The sequence below is a fragment of the Microdochium trichocladiopsis genome (genome assembly GCF_020744255.1).
Source record: "Microdochium trichocladiopsis strain MPI-CAGE-CH-0230 chromosome Unknown B0I36scaffold_9, whole genome shotgun sequence".
In the NCBI taxonomy this organism is placed as follows: domain Eukaryota; kingdom Fungi; phylum Ascomycota; class Sordariomycetes; order Xylariales; family Microdochiaceae; genus Microdochium; species Microdochium trichocladiopsis.
The window spans coordinates 1,288,082-1,301,353 of NW_025763552.1; the positions used below are offsets into that span (position 1 = coordinate 1,288,082).

The window sequence follows — 13,272 nt, forward strand, 5'->3', positions numbered from 1 at the left end:
AGTGCACGAATCCTAATGCCCAAGCGCGGCGTGTTTGTTCAATCACGCTGGGACTTATGTTGTTGCGGAGCTTGGGATTTCCATCCCTCTACGCAGACGCCAACTCGATGAAGTTGCAATGAGTACCCCTCGGCAATGTCTTTGATTGTCAAGGGTGGTTGACGAGGTGGCACTGGCACTCTGGTAGAGACAGACAGCAACTCGCCGCTGTACTTATCACCACGTGCCGAATACGAAGGCTTGTCGTGAGGAGTCTCGCGGTGATGTCTGTCCGATGTGATTCTCTCCTCATACATTGTGACATACATTGTGAGGAGATTCTCACGGCGCATCGAGTGCTGGGAATGCCTGGGTCCGGGTTCGGATTCCATGCCGATTATCAAACAATACATCCTGCTGGACGTTGCAATTGGCCCGAGATAGATAGTCCTGGTCACCCGATGATCTCGGCGGTAAGTCTTCGCAGCGAGGTTCCGGGCCACGGCTTGGCGCCCACAGTTGGAGTCTAGTGGAGGTCCGCCGGGCCACTGCCGCCGAACTCGGAGCCGAAACTGAGCAAGCTGTGCTTGTCCCGCCACGCCCGAGGCCGGTCTATGGACATACAACCCTTGAGAACATGATCGCAGCGGTTTTGCATCGCGGTACTTCGATCATGCCATGAGCTTCCACATATGATTCGGACAGCGATGTGGATGGTAGCCACTTGTTGACCGAGACCAGACACCAAGCCAAGCGGCGTGAGCGACTACCCATCGATCGACAACAATGGCTCACTCCTCGTCCATCTTCCATCGAAAGCTGGGGCACACGTACCCCACGGCCACCGGGGGCCAGGGAGTCTATGTCCACACCAGCGACGGCAAGAAAGTGCTCGACGGCAGCTGCGGCGCTGCCGTGTCGTGCCTCGGCCACGGACACCCGGCCGTCATCGCCGCCATCGTCGACCAGGCCCAGGCGCTCGCATTCGCGCATACCTCGTTCTTCACCAACGGCCCGGCCGAGAAGCTGTCCACGCTGCTGCTTAGTCTCAGCGACGATGCTTTCTCAAAAGTCATGTTCGTCTCCTCTGGCTCCGAGGCCGTCGAGGCGGCCCTCAAGATTGCACGGCAGTACCACGTGTCCAACGGCCAGCCAGGCCGCGTCAACTACGTCGGCCGCATGTTCGGGTACCACGGCAACACGTTTGGCGCCCTGTCCGCGGGCAACAACCCCCAGCGCCGGGCGACGTTCGAGCCCGTCCTGTCCAAGGCCTTCCACCATGTCTCGCCGTGCTTCTTCTCCCGCGACGCCCAACCCGGCGAGAGCGAGCAGGGCTACGTCGACCGCCTGATCGCCGAGTACGAGGACCTGTTCCAGTCCCTGGGGCCCGAGACGGTAGCCGCCGTCATCCTGGAACCTATTTCTGGTGCGACGCTGGGCTGCGTGCCCCCCACGGCGGGATACCTCTCGCGCATCAAGGAGCTCTGCGCACGGCACGGGGCCCTGCTCATCTTTGACGAGGTCATGTGCGGCATGGGCCGCGCGGAGACCACGCACGCCTGGCAGGCGCTCGGCGGGACGCGGCCGCACATCCAGACCATCGGCAAAGGTCTGGGCGGGGGATACCAGCCCATCTCAGCGGTCCTGGTGGCCAGCGAGGTGCACGACGTCATCGAGGCGGCGCAGGTGTCGCTGCCCTTTGTCAATGGGCACACGTATCAGGGCCACCCGATCGGGTGCGCGGCGGCGCTGGCCGTGCAGCAGACGATTGTGGACGAGAAGCTGCTGGACAATGTCACGAAGATGGGCGAGCTCTTGGTCAGGAGGATCTTGGAGATGACACCGCAGGTCAAGGAAGTGCGTGGCGTGGGCTTGTTCCAGGCGGCCGAGTTCCGCCCCGCGGAGACGACAACGACCACGGCAGGGACCACAACAACATCAAAGCTGGCTGCAAAGGTTGCTGCCAAGTGTCTGGAGAACGGGGCAGCCGTGTACCTGTGTTCTACGGCGGTCGATGCTGTCATGTTTGCTCCGCCGTTCATCATCAGTGAGGCCGAGGTGGACGAGCTCGTGGCCATCTTCTCGTCCTCAGTCACTCAAGTCTTGGCGGAACTATAGATATGCTAGTTAACTGCAAAGAGTCGCGTTCTTCTCGCCTCCAAATCGACTGAATCATCTTCCACTCGGCTTGAGGGCATTGTAACTGAGACGGGACCTCATGAAGAGGACTTTGCGGGTCGTAGACTCATCACCAGTTTTTACATGATTTTGTGTTGAATAAAACAGAAAACGACGAACATCGTCTATTCCTCCCAAACACCCTCGCTGCTTGCCGTTCCTTGCATGTGCGCTGTCGTCTTGGACAGGTCATGGAAGTGCTGAGGTAGAGTACACTGCCTGTGCGTTCCCCAACTAGCCAGTTGGATCAAGTGACGTGTTCGCTGTGCTCGCGGTGCGGGGACAGTCCTCTGGTCCCACCGCTTCATCGGTACCATCTACCGACGCGGGGAATCGGGAACTTGGGAAACCGGCAAAGGAACAGCCACGCTAGCGAATGGTCATCCCGAGCACGGGTTCGGCGCGAAGAGTTGGGGTCAGCCTGGCCTGCGTCTCCGCTCCGGCCATCGGGACTCGAGCTCCGCACGGGCGACCCCAATTGACCCCAATTTTGGCAAATGCAGTTCTTTTGTAACGATTCCTAGCATCGGCAAAGCAGGTGCAGCATCTCAGGTTCAACTAGCAGCAGGCGGACAAGCCTTCTCTCGGCGGAACAACAACGAACTCCCCCAGCTTCAATCTCTCAACCAACCAGTCTGACAGTCTTGACGACAGCATGTCGATCCTGGGGACCTTCAAACTGCCGGCCCTGGTCAACGAGCCGTTTGTAAGTTATCCAGGACCATTCGCACCGAAGAATAGCAACATCGGAGAGGATCGCTGTGCTGATAATCATGAGGAAAACAGACGCAATATGGTCCAGGATCACGCGACCGAGCCCAGCTGGAGCAGACGGTAGAAGACCTCAAGAAGAGGCCAGCTCAAAAGGTCTACCCCAATGTCGACGGCAAGGATGTCGAGACGGGCGACGTTGCACAGCAGTCTAGCCCTTTCGACCACAAGCTCTGCCTCGCCGAGTACCACCAAGCCGATGCCGCGCTCGTACAAAAGGCCATTGACGGCGCCCTCGCGGCCAAGCGCAAATGGGTGGCCATGCCGCTACACGACCGCGCCGCCATCTTCTACCGCGCAGCGGCACTGATCCAGGGCCCGTACCGCGACGAGATGATGGCGGCGACGATGCTGGGCCAGGGCAAGAACCCGTACCAGGCCGACATCGACTGCGTGGCCGAGTCGATCGACTTCCTCAAGACGTTCCCCGCCCTGGCCGAGGGCCTGTATCAGAACCAGCCCCCCTTCAACGCCTCGGGCGTGTGGAACCGCTCCGAGGTGCGGCCCCTCGACGGCTTCGTCTACGCCGTGTCGCCCTTCAACTTCACCGCCCTCGCAGTCAACCTGGTCCTGGCGCCCCTGATCGTCGGCAACGTCGTCGTCTGGAAGCCCAGCCCGGGCGCCATCCTGTCGAGCTGGCTCTTCAACAAGATCATGATCGAGGCCGGGCTGCCGGCCGGCGTCGTGCAGTTCGTGCCCGGCGAGGCCGCGCCCGTCACCGATGCCGCGCTGTCGAGCCGCCACTTCAGCGCGCTGCACTTTACGGGCAGCACCGACGTGTTCCGCTCGCTGTGGTCCAAGATCGCCGCGCAGGTCGGCAGCTTCACGTCCTACCCGCGCATGGTCGGCGAGACGTCGGGCAAGAACTTCCACCTGCTGCACCCGTCGACGCGGGACGTCCGCAGCGCCGCGTACAAGACGATCCGCGCCGCGTTCGAGTACCAGGGCCAGAAGTGCAGCGCCTGCTCGAGGGTGTACGTCCCACAGTCGCTGGCCGGCGAGTTCCTGCAGGCCATGGTGGACAAGACCAAGACGTTAAGCATGGGCGACAAGATGACGGACTTCTGTGGGCCAGTCATCAACAGGCAGGCCTTTGACAGGATCAAGGCCATCCTCGACGAGGCCAAGGCGGACGCGTCCGTCTCTGTTCTTGAGGGTGGCCAGTGTGATGACTCGACAGGCTTTTACATTGTGAGTGGTTCATCACCGCGAGCACCCTTTATCTCTTCCTACCCAGTCAAAGGCCCTTCTCAAGTTTTCCGCCGATTGCTGACCGCTAAGCATTCAGAGACCGACCATTCTTCGAGTAAACGAGCCGCAGTCCAAGTACATGAAGGCGGAAATATTTGGGCCCGTGGTGGCCGTGTACGTATACGAGGACAGCGCGTACGGCCTGGACTTCCTCCAAATGGTCAACGACACGTCCGAGTTCGCCCTCACCGGCGCGTTCTTCGCGACCGACCGGAACGCCATCGTCGAGGCCACCGAGGAGCTCCGCTTCGCCGCGGGTAACTTTTACATCAAGTAAGCCCCCTTCTTTCTCTCCATCCCTGCAACTGAACAACCCGTTTTTGGATTTCGTTGAGAGACATCTGACACTAACACACGGGGGAAAACCAGCGACCAATGTACTGGGGCGATGCCGGGACACCAGCCCTTTGGCGGCTCCCGGGCCAGCGGGACCAACGACAAGGCCGGCACGGCGACTTTGCTGCAGCGGTTCGTGTCGTGGCGGACCATCAAGGAAGGGTTCACCACGATTAGTGATGTCTTGTATCCTTCGAATATGGAATAAACGACCCGTGCCAATAAATCACTTTCGTTTCTTGCATAGCTAAGAGGCAAAGTAAACACCATATCTTTGCGGCTGCAATGTTTCCGGGGCAAATAATCCATACTCGTCATTATCCTTTCTCTCCATCCCAAGAACTCCTGTGAATATTTCCCTCGCTTGGGAGACTAGGACCGGAATATTACCCAGAAGACCCTGGGCAAGGTGCATCCAGTCGGTGACACCCGAGAGCTTGATGCGAAGAGCCTAGTGAAAGGGACGTCAGCTAAGCTCGGCGGTAGCAGCAGTACAGCGTTTTGGATTGCTTACCTCGAGTTGGTCTCTTACGTCTTGGTCAGCGTCTGCCCCGCTGGGTAGACTGATTGGTTGTGGTGTATGGACGACGTATCTGGCAATCTTGTGGAGTTTGGAGCAGCCATCCAACACGGTCCGGACATCGCACCCTTCTTCCTTGGCTGCCGAGAGGAACTGGACAAACTGCCCCATCATTGTCACGTTCAGATGCGCCTGCGGGTCTGTAGGCTCCTCGAGCGAACACCAAAGAAGTATCAGGGTTGCCATCACTGGGTAGCAGAGTATGGCCCTTGCGGAATAACAAATCAGCAACAAGTTCGTTTGCATGGGGTTGGAGAAATCCTTACCAAATTTGCATGTAGGGCTGCGACGGCATGCGCCGTAAGAGATCAATAGTTGCCCGGGCAGCTGATGTACACTTGGCATAGGACTGCTCTATTGCCTGTGAGGAATCGCTGCTCATCCAAGCGCTACACATGGGAGGCCATGCGCGTGACCCTGACGCGCTTTTCAACCGAGCCAGTGTCATGTTAGTCTTGATCAAAGCACTGAAATAGACCAGATGTAAAAGGGCGGTCGGGGCCTCTAGCTCTTTAGTCGTTGGAAGGGCGATGAGATCAGGCTGCCACTCTCTTGGGAGCGAGCTCTTCCATTCTTCAAGCTCGTGGTTGCATGCTATGGCAATCGCTTGGTGGTCTATGCTCGGGTGGATGTGGAGGCTGTGCTGTGAGAGCCGCCCATAAATCCGCGACTGTATTTGAGAAAGTCGCGCCATACTTGTGACATAATTGAATGGCTGTTTAGTTTGATCGCCAATGACGATGTATGTATTTGTCGGATACTCGATGAGTTCAGTATGCTGGAATGGTGTAGGCAGTCCAAACCTGACCATCATGTCCGTGTTAAGGATGTGGGCTGCCCAGAATACTCGCCTGCGCCGCTCTTGCTCCGCGGGGTCGTGGGCAGCATAAGTCTCCCTCTTGTTCAGTCCCAGGATTTGTAGTGTTCGAGCTGCCGCAGAGGCCAGGTGGGCGGTTGTACGAGAATCTGCTGTTCCAAGCGAGAACATAGCCATCGCCAGCAGCGCTTCACATGCTGACAGATCGTTGCCCCGGATTATGAGCTCTGGGAAGATCGCATATGCGTTCTTGAAATAGCACCAGCTGCTGACGCTCAACTGATCAAAGGATTCGTTTGTCGTTCTCCACCGTATCGTAGTTGCGAGAAGGGCATTGACAATGGCAAACCTGGCTGGATTCTCATGGCTGCTGCCGATCCCGGCCGTGTACTGTGCATCTGCGAGTCCTAGGAGATGACTGCTGGTGAAAGACGGGCACAAGAGCTGGGCCTCTCTGACCATCGTCTGCTCCATGCTGAGAAGGTATTGCTTTGGAGGGAGCTTCGTAAAGGCTTCTCTTTTGAGCGGCCGATTGTCCATTTCCGCCTCAAGCAGACTTATCACGTTGGAAAGTCTAGCAAGAGGGGCAAATGGTGATAGCGGGGCTTCCGCGAAGGGTAGAACATGAGAGGGCAAGCCTCCTTCGGCATCGATCGATTGTGGTCGATCACTCGGGTGACTTTGGTTGTGTTGCGCCAAATCATCCGAAACAGGTAATGAGATCCTTGAGCTTGGAATCGACAGAGATTCTGGTGTGTCTCTTTGACCTCCAAACTGAGACGGCAGACTTTCATGCCGGACCTCGTCGCAAAGCCCACCTGCTTGCGCAGTGTGATCCTCAGTCACTTCAAGTCGGCTTCTGGGCTGCAAAGGTGCCTCACGCCGAGACTTCAGCCCAGAGTCGCCCGCTGTGATTTTCCTACTAATCAATGTTAATTTCGAACAAATAGGAGTCGGCAAATTGTAAGCACAGACTTCCGCCCCGGGCCCCTCTTCCTTCGCTGTACGTAGACACAGGGCGTATGTGACCGTGAGCAGAGCCCGCAGGCAGGCTCTGCCCCGTCGCAACGCCGCTTCTTTGCTTTGCAGCTTTGACATGCCTAACAAATATGATTAGAATGTATCAACCAAAGATCCTTCCGCTCGCCTACGCTGTATATCCGCTTCGTGTCAGCCTTCTCCCTGTTGTCGTCATCATGGACCGAACTTTCCGCAACCCCAGCCATAAGTAAGCCTCAAGATTGGTTGCAATCGGTGGCATGCGAGAGACTACGGTTTGTATCCGCAACGAGGGAAGAAGAAATCATCCGCTCTTGAGGTGTAGGGGTGGATAAGGGAGCTAGGACGGAGCTTAAAAAGCATCCGCTCTTCATTATGTAATACGAGGCGGATGCTTTTGCGGATGTAAACATGCCTCTCCTGGATTATGTAATTACTCTGTCACCCCACAAGGGGTCCTCAATTGTACCCGCAACTACGCTAACGTAGAATCATGTAAACAGCATCCGCAGTAGCCACTTTATAGGGAGCTTGGACTTTTTGCTGGCCAATAGCGTACGCAAATTCCACACTCCGTCGAATTGATACCGCAGTGGGCGTGTGTACATGTCCGCTTCTTTGCAATTGAGTCCCGACAGATTGATTCCGCAAATCAGGCACACCGCCAAAATTGATGACCCGCTCGCAGCTGAATAATGATCAACCAAGTGGCTTAGATTTCGATGCGAAAATGCGTGGAGCCGGGCGTGTGGTATATATGTTGGTCCCCGGCGACCCAGAGCTCAGCATAGTATAAATCGGACAGCCAGCATCTTATATCCAGTAACCACCTTGTCAAACCAAACATTCAAACGCAAGCACTCCAAGAGTATAGAACTTTTCCCCTTATTGTCAACATGAGCACTTTCACCAACGTCGCCCTCCTCGGCGTAAGTCCTGTCTCCTCGATTTCAAGCTACAGCATTAGTGACAGCCATTCCGCAGAAAGGATACCTTGGGTCCGCTATCCTTACGGAGCTTGTGGAAGCTGGTTTCAATGTCACTCTCCTCAGTCGCTCCGAGTCAGCAAAGGAGGGACTTCCCGGCAGCGTCAAATTTACGATTGTCGACTACACCTCTCTTGACGCGCTTGTGGCCGCTCTCAGGGGCCAGGACGTAGTCGTCTCGACTGTGAGCGGGGGTGGCCTGCTCGCGCAGACGACCGCCATCGACGCGTCCATCAAGGCCGGCGTCAAACGCTACATTCCATCCTACTGGGGCTCCTTCACGATCGACCCGAAGGCGCGCAACGATCTGGCCGATCTCCACGGACCGATATTCGACGCCCAGAAATACGTCACCGAGAAGGCTCGCGCCGGCGAGATCGAGTACACAATGTTCTCTGTCGGCAGCTTCACCGACTATTTTACCGAGCGCCCCTTTGCCGCCTTTGACTTTGACGACAAGAGTGTAGAGCTCTTTGATGGCGGCAAGCACTCCTTCAGCAGCACCAGCATCGCGGGCATCGGGAAGGCCGTCGTCGGCGCGCTCAGGAATGCCGAGGCCACCAAGAATCGACACCTCAAGGTTCATGAAGTCGTGCTCTCTCAAGCACAGCTTCTGGCTCTTGCCAAGAAGTATTCGCCGGCGGGAACTCAATGGAAGGAGACCAATCTGGACGGCAAGGCCGAGTTCGACAAGGCCTTGAAGGCTGTCCTAGAGGATCCCTCCGACAAGTACAAGATAATCAAAGTCATGTTGACTGGTCTCATGGGGGGGCGCTACAAAACTGTGTATGACGAGGTTGACAACGAGCTGGTGGGCCTTCCCTTTGTTACCGAGGAGGATATAGAGTCAAAATTGGCATCTGCCCTCCGTTCTTAGACTATGCAAAGAGCGATTGAGCGGGGCAAGCTTGAACGGCTATGGATATTTAGAAAGGCTGGAAGTATTTCTTACTGATGTGCTGTGGAGATGCAGCTGTAAGGGATATTCGTTATATAGCACACGGGAATTAAGTCGGACATATATGTCTGAGATGCAACATGGCAAATGCATTTTTACGTGGGCGGTTGTGAGTTCACCGTCAGCATTCTTATCGAGGAAATGTCCTATTTTAACAAGGTTGTTCCATGAAATCTTAGATGATGGTTCAGATACGGCTTTAATGAGGTAATACAACAACACCGACACGACACGCAATGGTCACTCGCAAAAGGTGTGTTGTCGTGATTTTGGAATCTCACATCACGGCTGGTATTTTGTCACTAGTAACTCTTCGCAAGGAAATACCCCTTGTCTAGATCTTTGGTGCTTCCTCGGCCGGTTCGCTCGACTTTTCTGGCCCAAGATATTTCTCTCCAACACCCCTGACGACCAAGTAGGCCGGGATTACCGCGACTCCCCACAGAGCGAAGTTGATGCCCATAGCTGTCAGCAGCTGATATCTCGAAGTTAGCTACAAATGATATGAAAAGTATGGAGCTGTGGGAGTGGATTTATTTACCGGTACAGTAGTGGAGCTGATGCCGCTTGAAATTGCCTGGCCCGCCGCCTCTACTCCTCGGATCACGCTCATGGACCGGACAGCGTCCTTGGGCTCCGCCGCGAGCCAGCTGATCAGCCAGAAGCCGTAGTTGTAGGTGAGCGAGAAGTTGATCTGCCAAAAGACGTACAGGGCCCAGCCACGGTCGAACCCGTCATCGCTCCAGTCAAGGGAGGGCTTGTGGAGGTGGTAGTCGCGCTGAACGACAGTGCCCCAAGCCCAGGTGCCGCCGATCAGGGCCATCATGAATATGTAGCCGTACCGCGCACGCTTGTTGAGGCTGAGAGCCCTCCAGTCGAGAAACGCACCAAACAGCAGCGTCGAAACGACCTGAGCGACAGCTGATATGAGCGAGGCGAGGGCCCGGGCGCGCACGGAGAAGTAGAGAGTCAGGTAGGCGCTGATATAGGGGAGACTCCAGGTGACATATAGGAAGAAAGGGGCCCTGTGTGCTCGCTGTTAGCGGACGCGGTTGGATAACTGCGAGAGGGTACAGAGAGTCGAAGCTCACGTTAGCAGAATCTCTTTCTTCTTGATCACATTCCACAAGGCCTGGATCTCATGCGCGGTCGGTATCGGCTCAACGGGCAAGACTTTGGTGCCATTTCTTCGCACGACCTGACTTGGCAACGACAAGAAAAAGGCCACTCCGGGACCCAAAGCCTCTGTTTTGACACAGTCAGTATACCGTGTTCAGATCCCCATAGTGGTGCCGCACCGGGTTTTTGACTCACGCAGCGCCACAAAGACGATATAGGTCCTCCAATCCAGCTTCCCGGTGCTGACTCCTCGGTAGTTGAAGGCGAGATTAATGATGCCGCCCAGGATGGAGCCACTATTGCGGTAGCTCAGCCAATATGAGAGGTAGCGCCCGCGCTTGCCGGGCTCGGGGTAGCTCAGCATGATAGCTCCTTCGGTAGCCCAGAAGATGCCTGCGGAGATACCGCATGCAGCTGAGCCGAGATAGATAAACCAAACAGTTCCGTAGCGGTTGTTTGTGTACAGCGCGGCTGAATAGATAACGTAGCCCACTGTCCCGAAGATCAGGCCGATGCGGTATCCGAAACGGTTCGCCATGAGGCTTCCGCTCAGACAGGAGAATACCATAATCGTGAAGAGGATCGCATTGCCAGCCCTGCATGTTTGCCTGTCAGCGGCCCGAGCCCATTGACACGGCTGGAAAAGGCGACGATGAAGGTCTTGTAGAGAGAACCTCCTTGACGCAGATCGCGAGACTCACAAGACAAGATAAGGTGATTGTTGCCCTCCTGCTCCGACGGACTGCATGGCATTCCATAAACCGGGTGCCGCGAAGGCGGTTATGCCGACAATTGTCGCGTTGAAAAAGACCCCATGGTACCAGTGATATGGCTTGACCGCCTCACGAGCCTCGTCACCCTGCTCTATAGAGGAGGTGAAGTTCTCTTCGGTCTCGGTCTGTGGTACTGCCATGTTGCATGGGTTTGGAGAACGGGGGATCCGAAGTCGTAGTCCTGAGCTCCAAATAGTAAACCTAAAACGACAAAAGCGAGGCTGGTTATGCACGACCGGCATGCGGATGACAACGTCCAGGTATTTATTTAAGTCCTTATCTGCTGAAATGTGGCTACCGGAGGTGCTCCATGGGTGGCGCGAATGGTATAAGAACTCCAGTAGATTGCGTAATTGGGACAGGGCCTGTGCCAGCACGAGGGCAGGAACCGTCCAAGGCCAGGATTAGCTCTTTGATGGCTGAGAAATCTAATCTCCGCCGTTGTCGGCATCAAAGACATGGATTGCAAGCAGTCAATCCCGGGGTAGCTCTACGTAAGTGATCGGAAACAATGCGACCCCACAGGCTGGGTAGCCGGAACTCCAACCACTACACTGTTTGGCTGCTCGGGAGGGGGTGGTCGGTAATCTGTGCAGACAGAGTGGCATCTCGGATCCGATTCCCGATACTGTGTCCAGACTCCAAATGAATGTGCAAGGAACCGCAGCCTACATGCCTGGCCATCTTGTTCCTATTCGATGCTCGGTCTGAGTTGTAAGCAGGGAGTGGAGAGCCCGACCCGTCACATCATTTTAGCGTGGTTGACGGCGCGCCGCCAACGCTCCCGACTCACGCTCCCCCGCACATCAGCTCTGCCCTTACTCGCAGATATTTGTTTTCCCCCGGGAATGTTGGGACACCAATCTGGGATGAGTTCACGGCTGAAAACGGCGCCGCTATCGGCCAGCTTGGGGTGAGAAATATGACGTGCTTGCACGCCAATACGAGGAGTGTGGATGCCGCCTTGATTGCTGGGGGGGATAAAATGGTTTTATTAATAATCAAAAGCTCATGTCCGTCTACCCGATGATTTCTGGTTGGAACATTTTGAACTGGCATCAGTACACATAACGAATTACAATGTCGACTCATAAACTCCAATTCGAGGAGTTCCTCTTCGCGGGTCAACAGGACACGGCGCTATTGGGGCTCCCAACAAGCGCTCCCTTCCCTCTGGCACTGAGACCTGAGGGCAAATGGGAGCCGACGTTGGCGGAAGCCATCGACACGATCAAGAGGCTTGTCGAATCAGAAGACTTTCTCGGGCGCGTGCGCGGACACGGCGGTGCCGTGTTGATCCGGGGCTTGCCCATCTCGACACCCGACGATTACAGCGATGTCGCCCATGCGTTTGGATTCGAGCCACACGAGGAGGTCGGTCGGCCTCCCCTGCGGACGGTGCTAGCCAAGAATGTGAAGACGGCCAATGAGGGGTAGGTCATCCACGACTGTATATTACAGTGACATACTTCTCACGGCATTCTGGTAGTCCCCCGGAAATGCCAATTTGGCCGCACAATGAATATGGCTGGTCGACGATCAATCCTGCGTGGTTGACCTTCTCTTGTCTGGACGTTCCATCAGAGGGTACGTTTCTGCCTCCTGCCCCTATCACCTCGGACATGAGTACTAAAGGCTGTGATTCATACTCTCAGGTGGAGGAACGCCCATCATCTCTAGTCTGGGGCTAGCTGCGGCCCTCAAGAAACAAGCGCCGGAGTTTGTCGACAAACTACTCCAAAAGGGAGTCAAGTATGTCTATCGATACGGCGCAACTGAGGTCAAGTCAAATACTGGGACGAGCGTCTTCAATGCCTATGGACAGAACGTGAGCCCTGGTGATGACCAAGCCACAATCCGGCGGAAGATTGAGCAAGAGGTCAGGCGGCACAGCCATCGGTATCAATGGCACGACGATGGATCGCTGAGTGTCACGCATATTGTTCCGCGTAGGTCCCTTTGTCCTGGGTGGTCATCAGGAACTGCAAGTTGACAATGTTGCAGTGATTCGCCGACATGAAGAGACGGGTCTGACGACTTGGTTCGGCAACCTGACGAGTGCGTGGGGCCGGACCCGGCACCACGGAGCAACAGAGCCGCCGCATCTCGGGGACGACGGCTCGTACCACCCGCCGCCCGAATACGGAGACGGCTCACCAATCGAGAAGAAGTATCTCGATCTTGCTCTGCTGCTCGCGGAGCAGGCGCAGGTAGTTGTCGACTGGGAGCAAGGCGACATTGTCCTGCTGGATGTAAGCCTCGCCCTTTCCCCGCCTCCACTTTCTGCGCCGTGCGAGGGTTATAGTGAAAAAAGAGATGTATGCTAATGATGGCACGCATTCTAGAATTACGCCGTCATGCATTCGCGCTGCCCCTGGAAGGGCAAGAGGACTGTTCTTGCCGCATTGTGGGACAATAACAATCATTTGAGGATTGGCGACTACCCGACCAGGGAGAAGCTCTAGAATTCGCAGTGCACCGATCAGAGACAAGGTTTAAAGAAGCAGTTTGCCTAACAAGGACGT

General features: G+C 55.9%; 6 protein-coding genes across 6 annotated transcripts; 4 read left to right on the top strand and 2 right to left on the bottom strand.

Moving 5' to 3' along the window:
* The first annotated feature begins 630 nt into the window (after window positions 1–630).
* On the top strand, window positions 631–2,193 carry B0I36DRAFT_332019 (pyridoxal phosphate-dependent transferase). The gene has a single exon (XM_046155054.1). It carries the CDS (start codon window positions 766–768, stop codon window positions 2,095–2,097), a length of 1,332 nt encoding a protein of 443 aa, XP_046008318.1. The 5' UTR covers window positions 631–765; the 3' UTR covers window positions 2,098–2,193.
* A 619-nt stretch (window positions 2,194–2,812) lies between these two features.
* B0I36DRAFT_434389 (1-pyrroline-5-carboxylate dehydrogenase) lies at window positions 2,813–4,723 on the top strand (the record flags this gene model as incomplete). Its single annotated transcript, XM_046162703.1, is given in 4 exon segments — window positions 2,813–2,863; window positions 2,944–4,293; window positions 4,307–4,452; window positions 4,549–4,723. The coding sequence occupies 4 exon segments, from the start codon at window positions 2,813–2,815 to the stop codon at window positions 4,721–4,723; spliced, it is 1,722 nt and encodes a 573-aa protein (XP_046008319.1).
* A 39-nt stretch (window positions 4,724–4,762) lies between these two features.
* Window positions 4,763–6,452, bottom strand: B0I36DRAFT_249883 (fungal-specific transcription factor domain-containing protein; the record flags this gene model as incomplete). The annotated part of the gene is made up of 3 exons (XM_046150509.1): window positions 4,763–4,966; window positions 5,030–5,303; window positions 5,362–6,452. 3 exons carry the CDS (start codon window positions 6,450–6,452, stop codon window positions 4,763–4,765), a joined length of 1,569 nt encoding a protein of 522 aa, XP_046008320.1.
* A 1,355-nt stretch (window positions 6,453–7,807) lies between these two features.
* B0I36DRAFT_366687 (uncharacterized protein) lies at window positions 7,808–8,774 on the top strand (the record flags this gene model as incomplete). Its single annotated transcript, XM_046159341.1, has 2 exons — window positions 7,808–7,840; window positions 7,896–8,774. The coding sequence occupies 2 exons, from the start codon at window positions 7,808–7,810 to the stop codon at window positions 8,772–8,774; spliced, it is 912 nt and encodes a 303-aa protein (XP_046008321.1).
* Window positions 8,775–9,126: 352 nt separating this feature from the next.
* On the bottom strand, window positions 9,127–10,887 carry B0I36DRAFT_295460 (major facilitator superfamily domain-containing protein; the record flags this gene model as incomplete). The annotated part of the gene is made up of 5 exons (XM_046151857.1): window positions 9,127–9,330; window positions 9,397–9,880; window positions 9,947–10,100; window positions 10,170–10,570; window positions 10,676–10,887. The coding sequence occupies 5 exons, from the start codon at window positions 10,885–10,887 to the stop codon at window positions 9,190–9,192; spliced, it is 1,392 nt and encodes a 463-aa protein (XP_046008322.1). The 3' UTR covers window positions 9,127–9,189.
* Window positions 10,888–11,827: 940 nt separating this feature from the next.
* On the top strand, window positions 11,828–13,212 carry B0I36DRAFT_251075 (uncharacterized protein; the record flags this gene model as incomplete). Its single annotated transcript, XM_046150588.1, has 5 exons — window positions 11,828–12,180; window positions 12,237–12,334; window positions 12,403–12,696; window positions 12,752–12,999; window positions 13,093–13,212. The coding sequence occupies 5 exons, from the start codon at window positions 11,828–11,830 to the stop codon at window positions 13,210–13,212; spliced, it is 1,113 nt and encodes a 370-aa protein (XP_046008323.1).
* Between the last annotated feature and the right edge of the window lie 60 nt (window positions 13,213–13,272).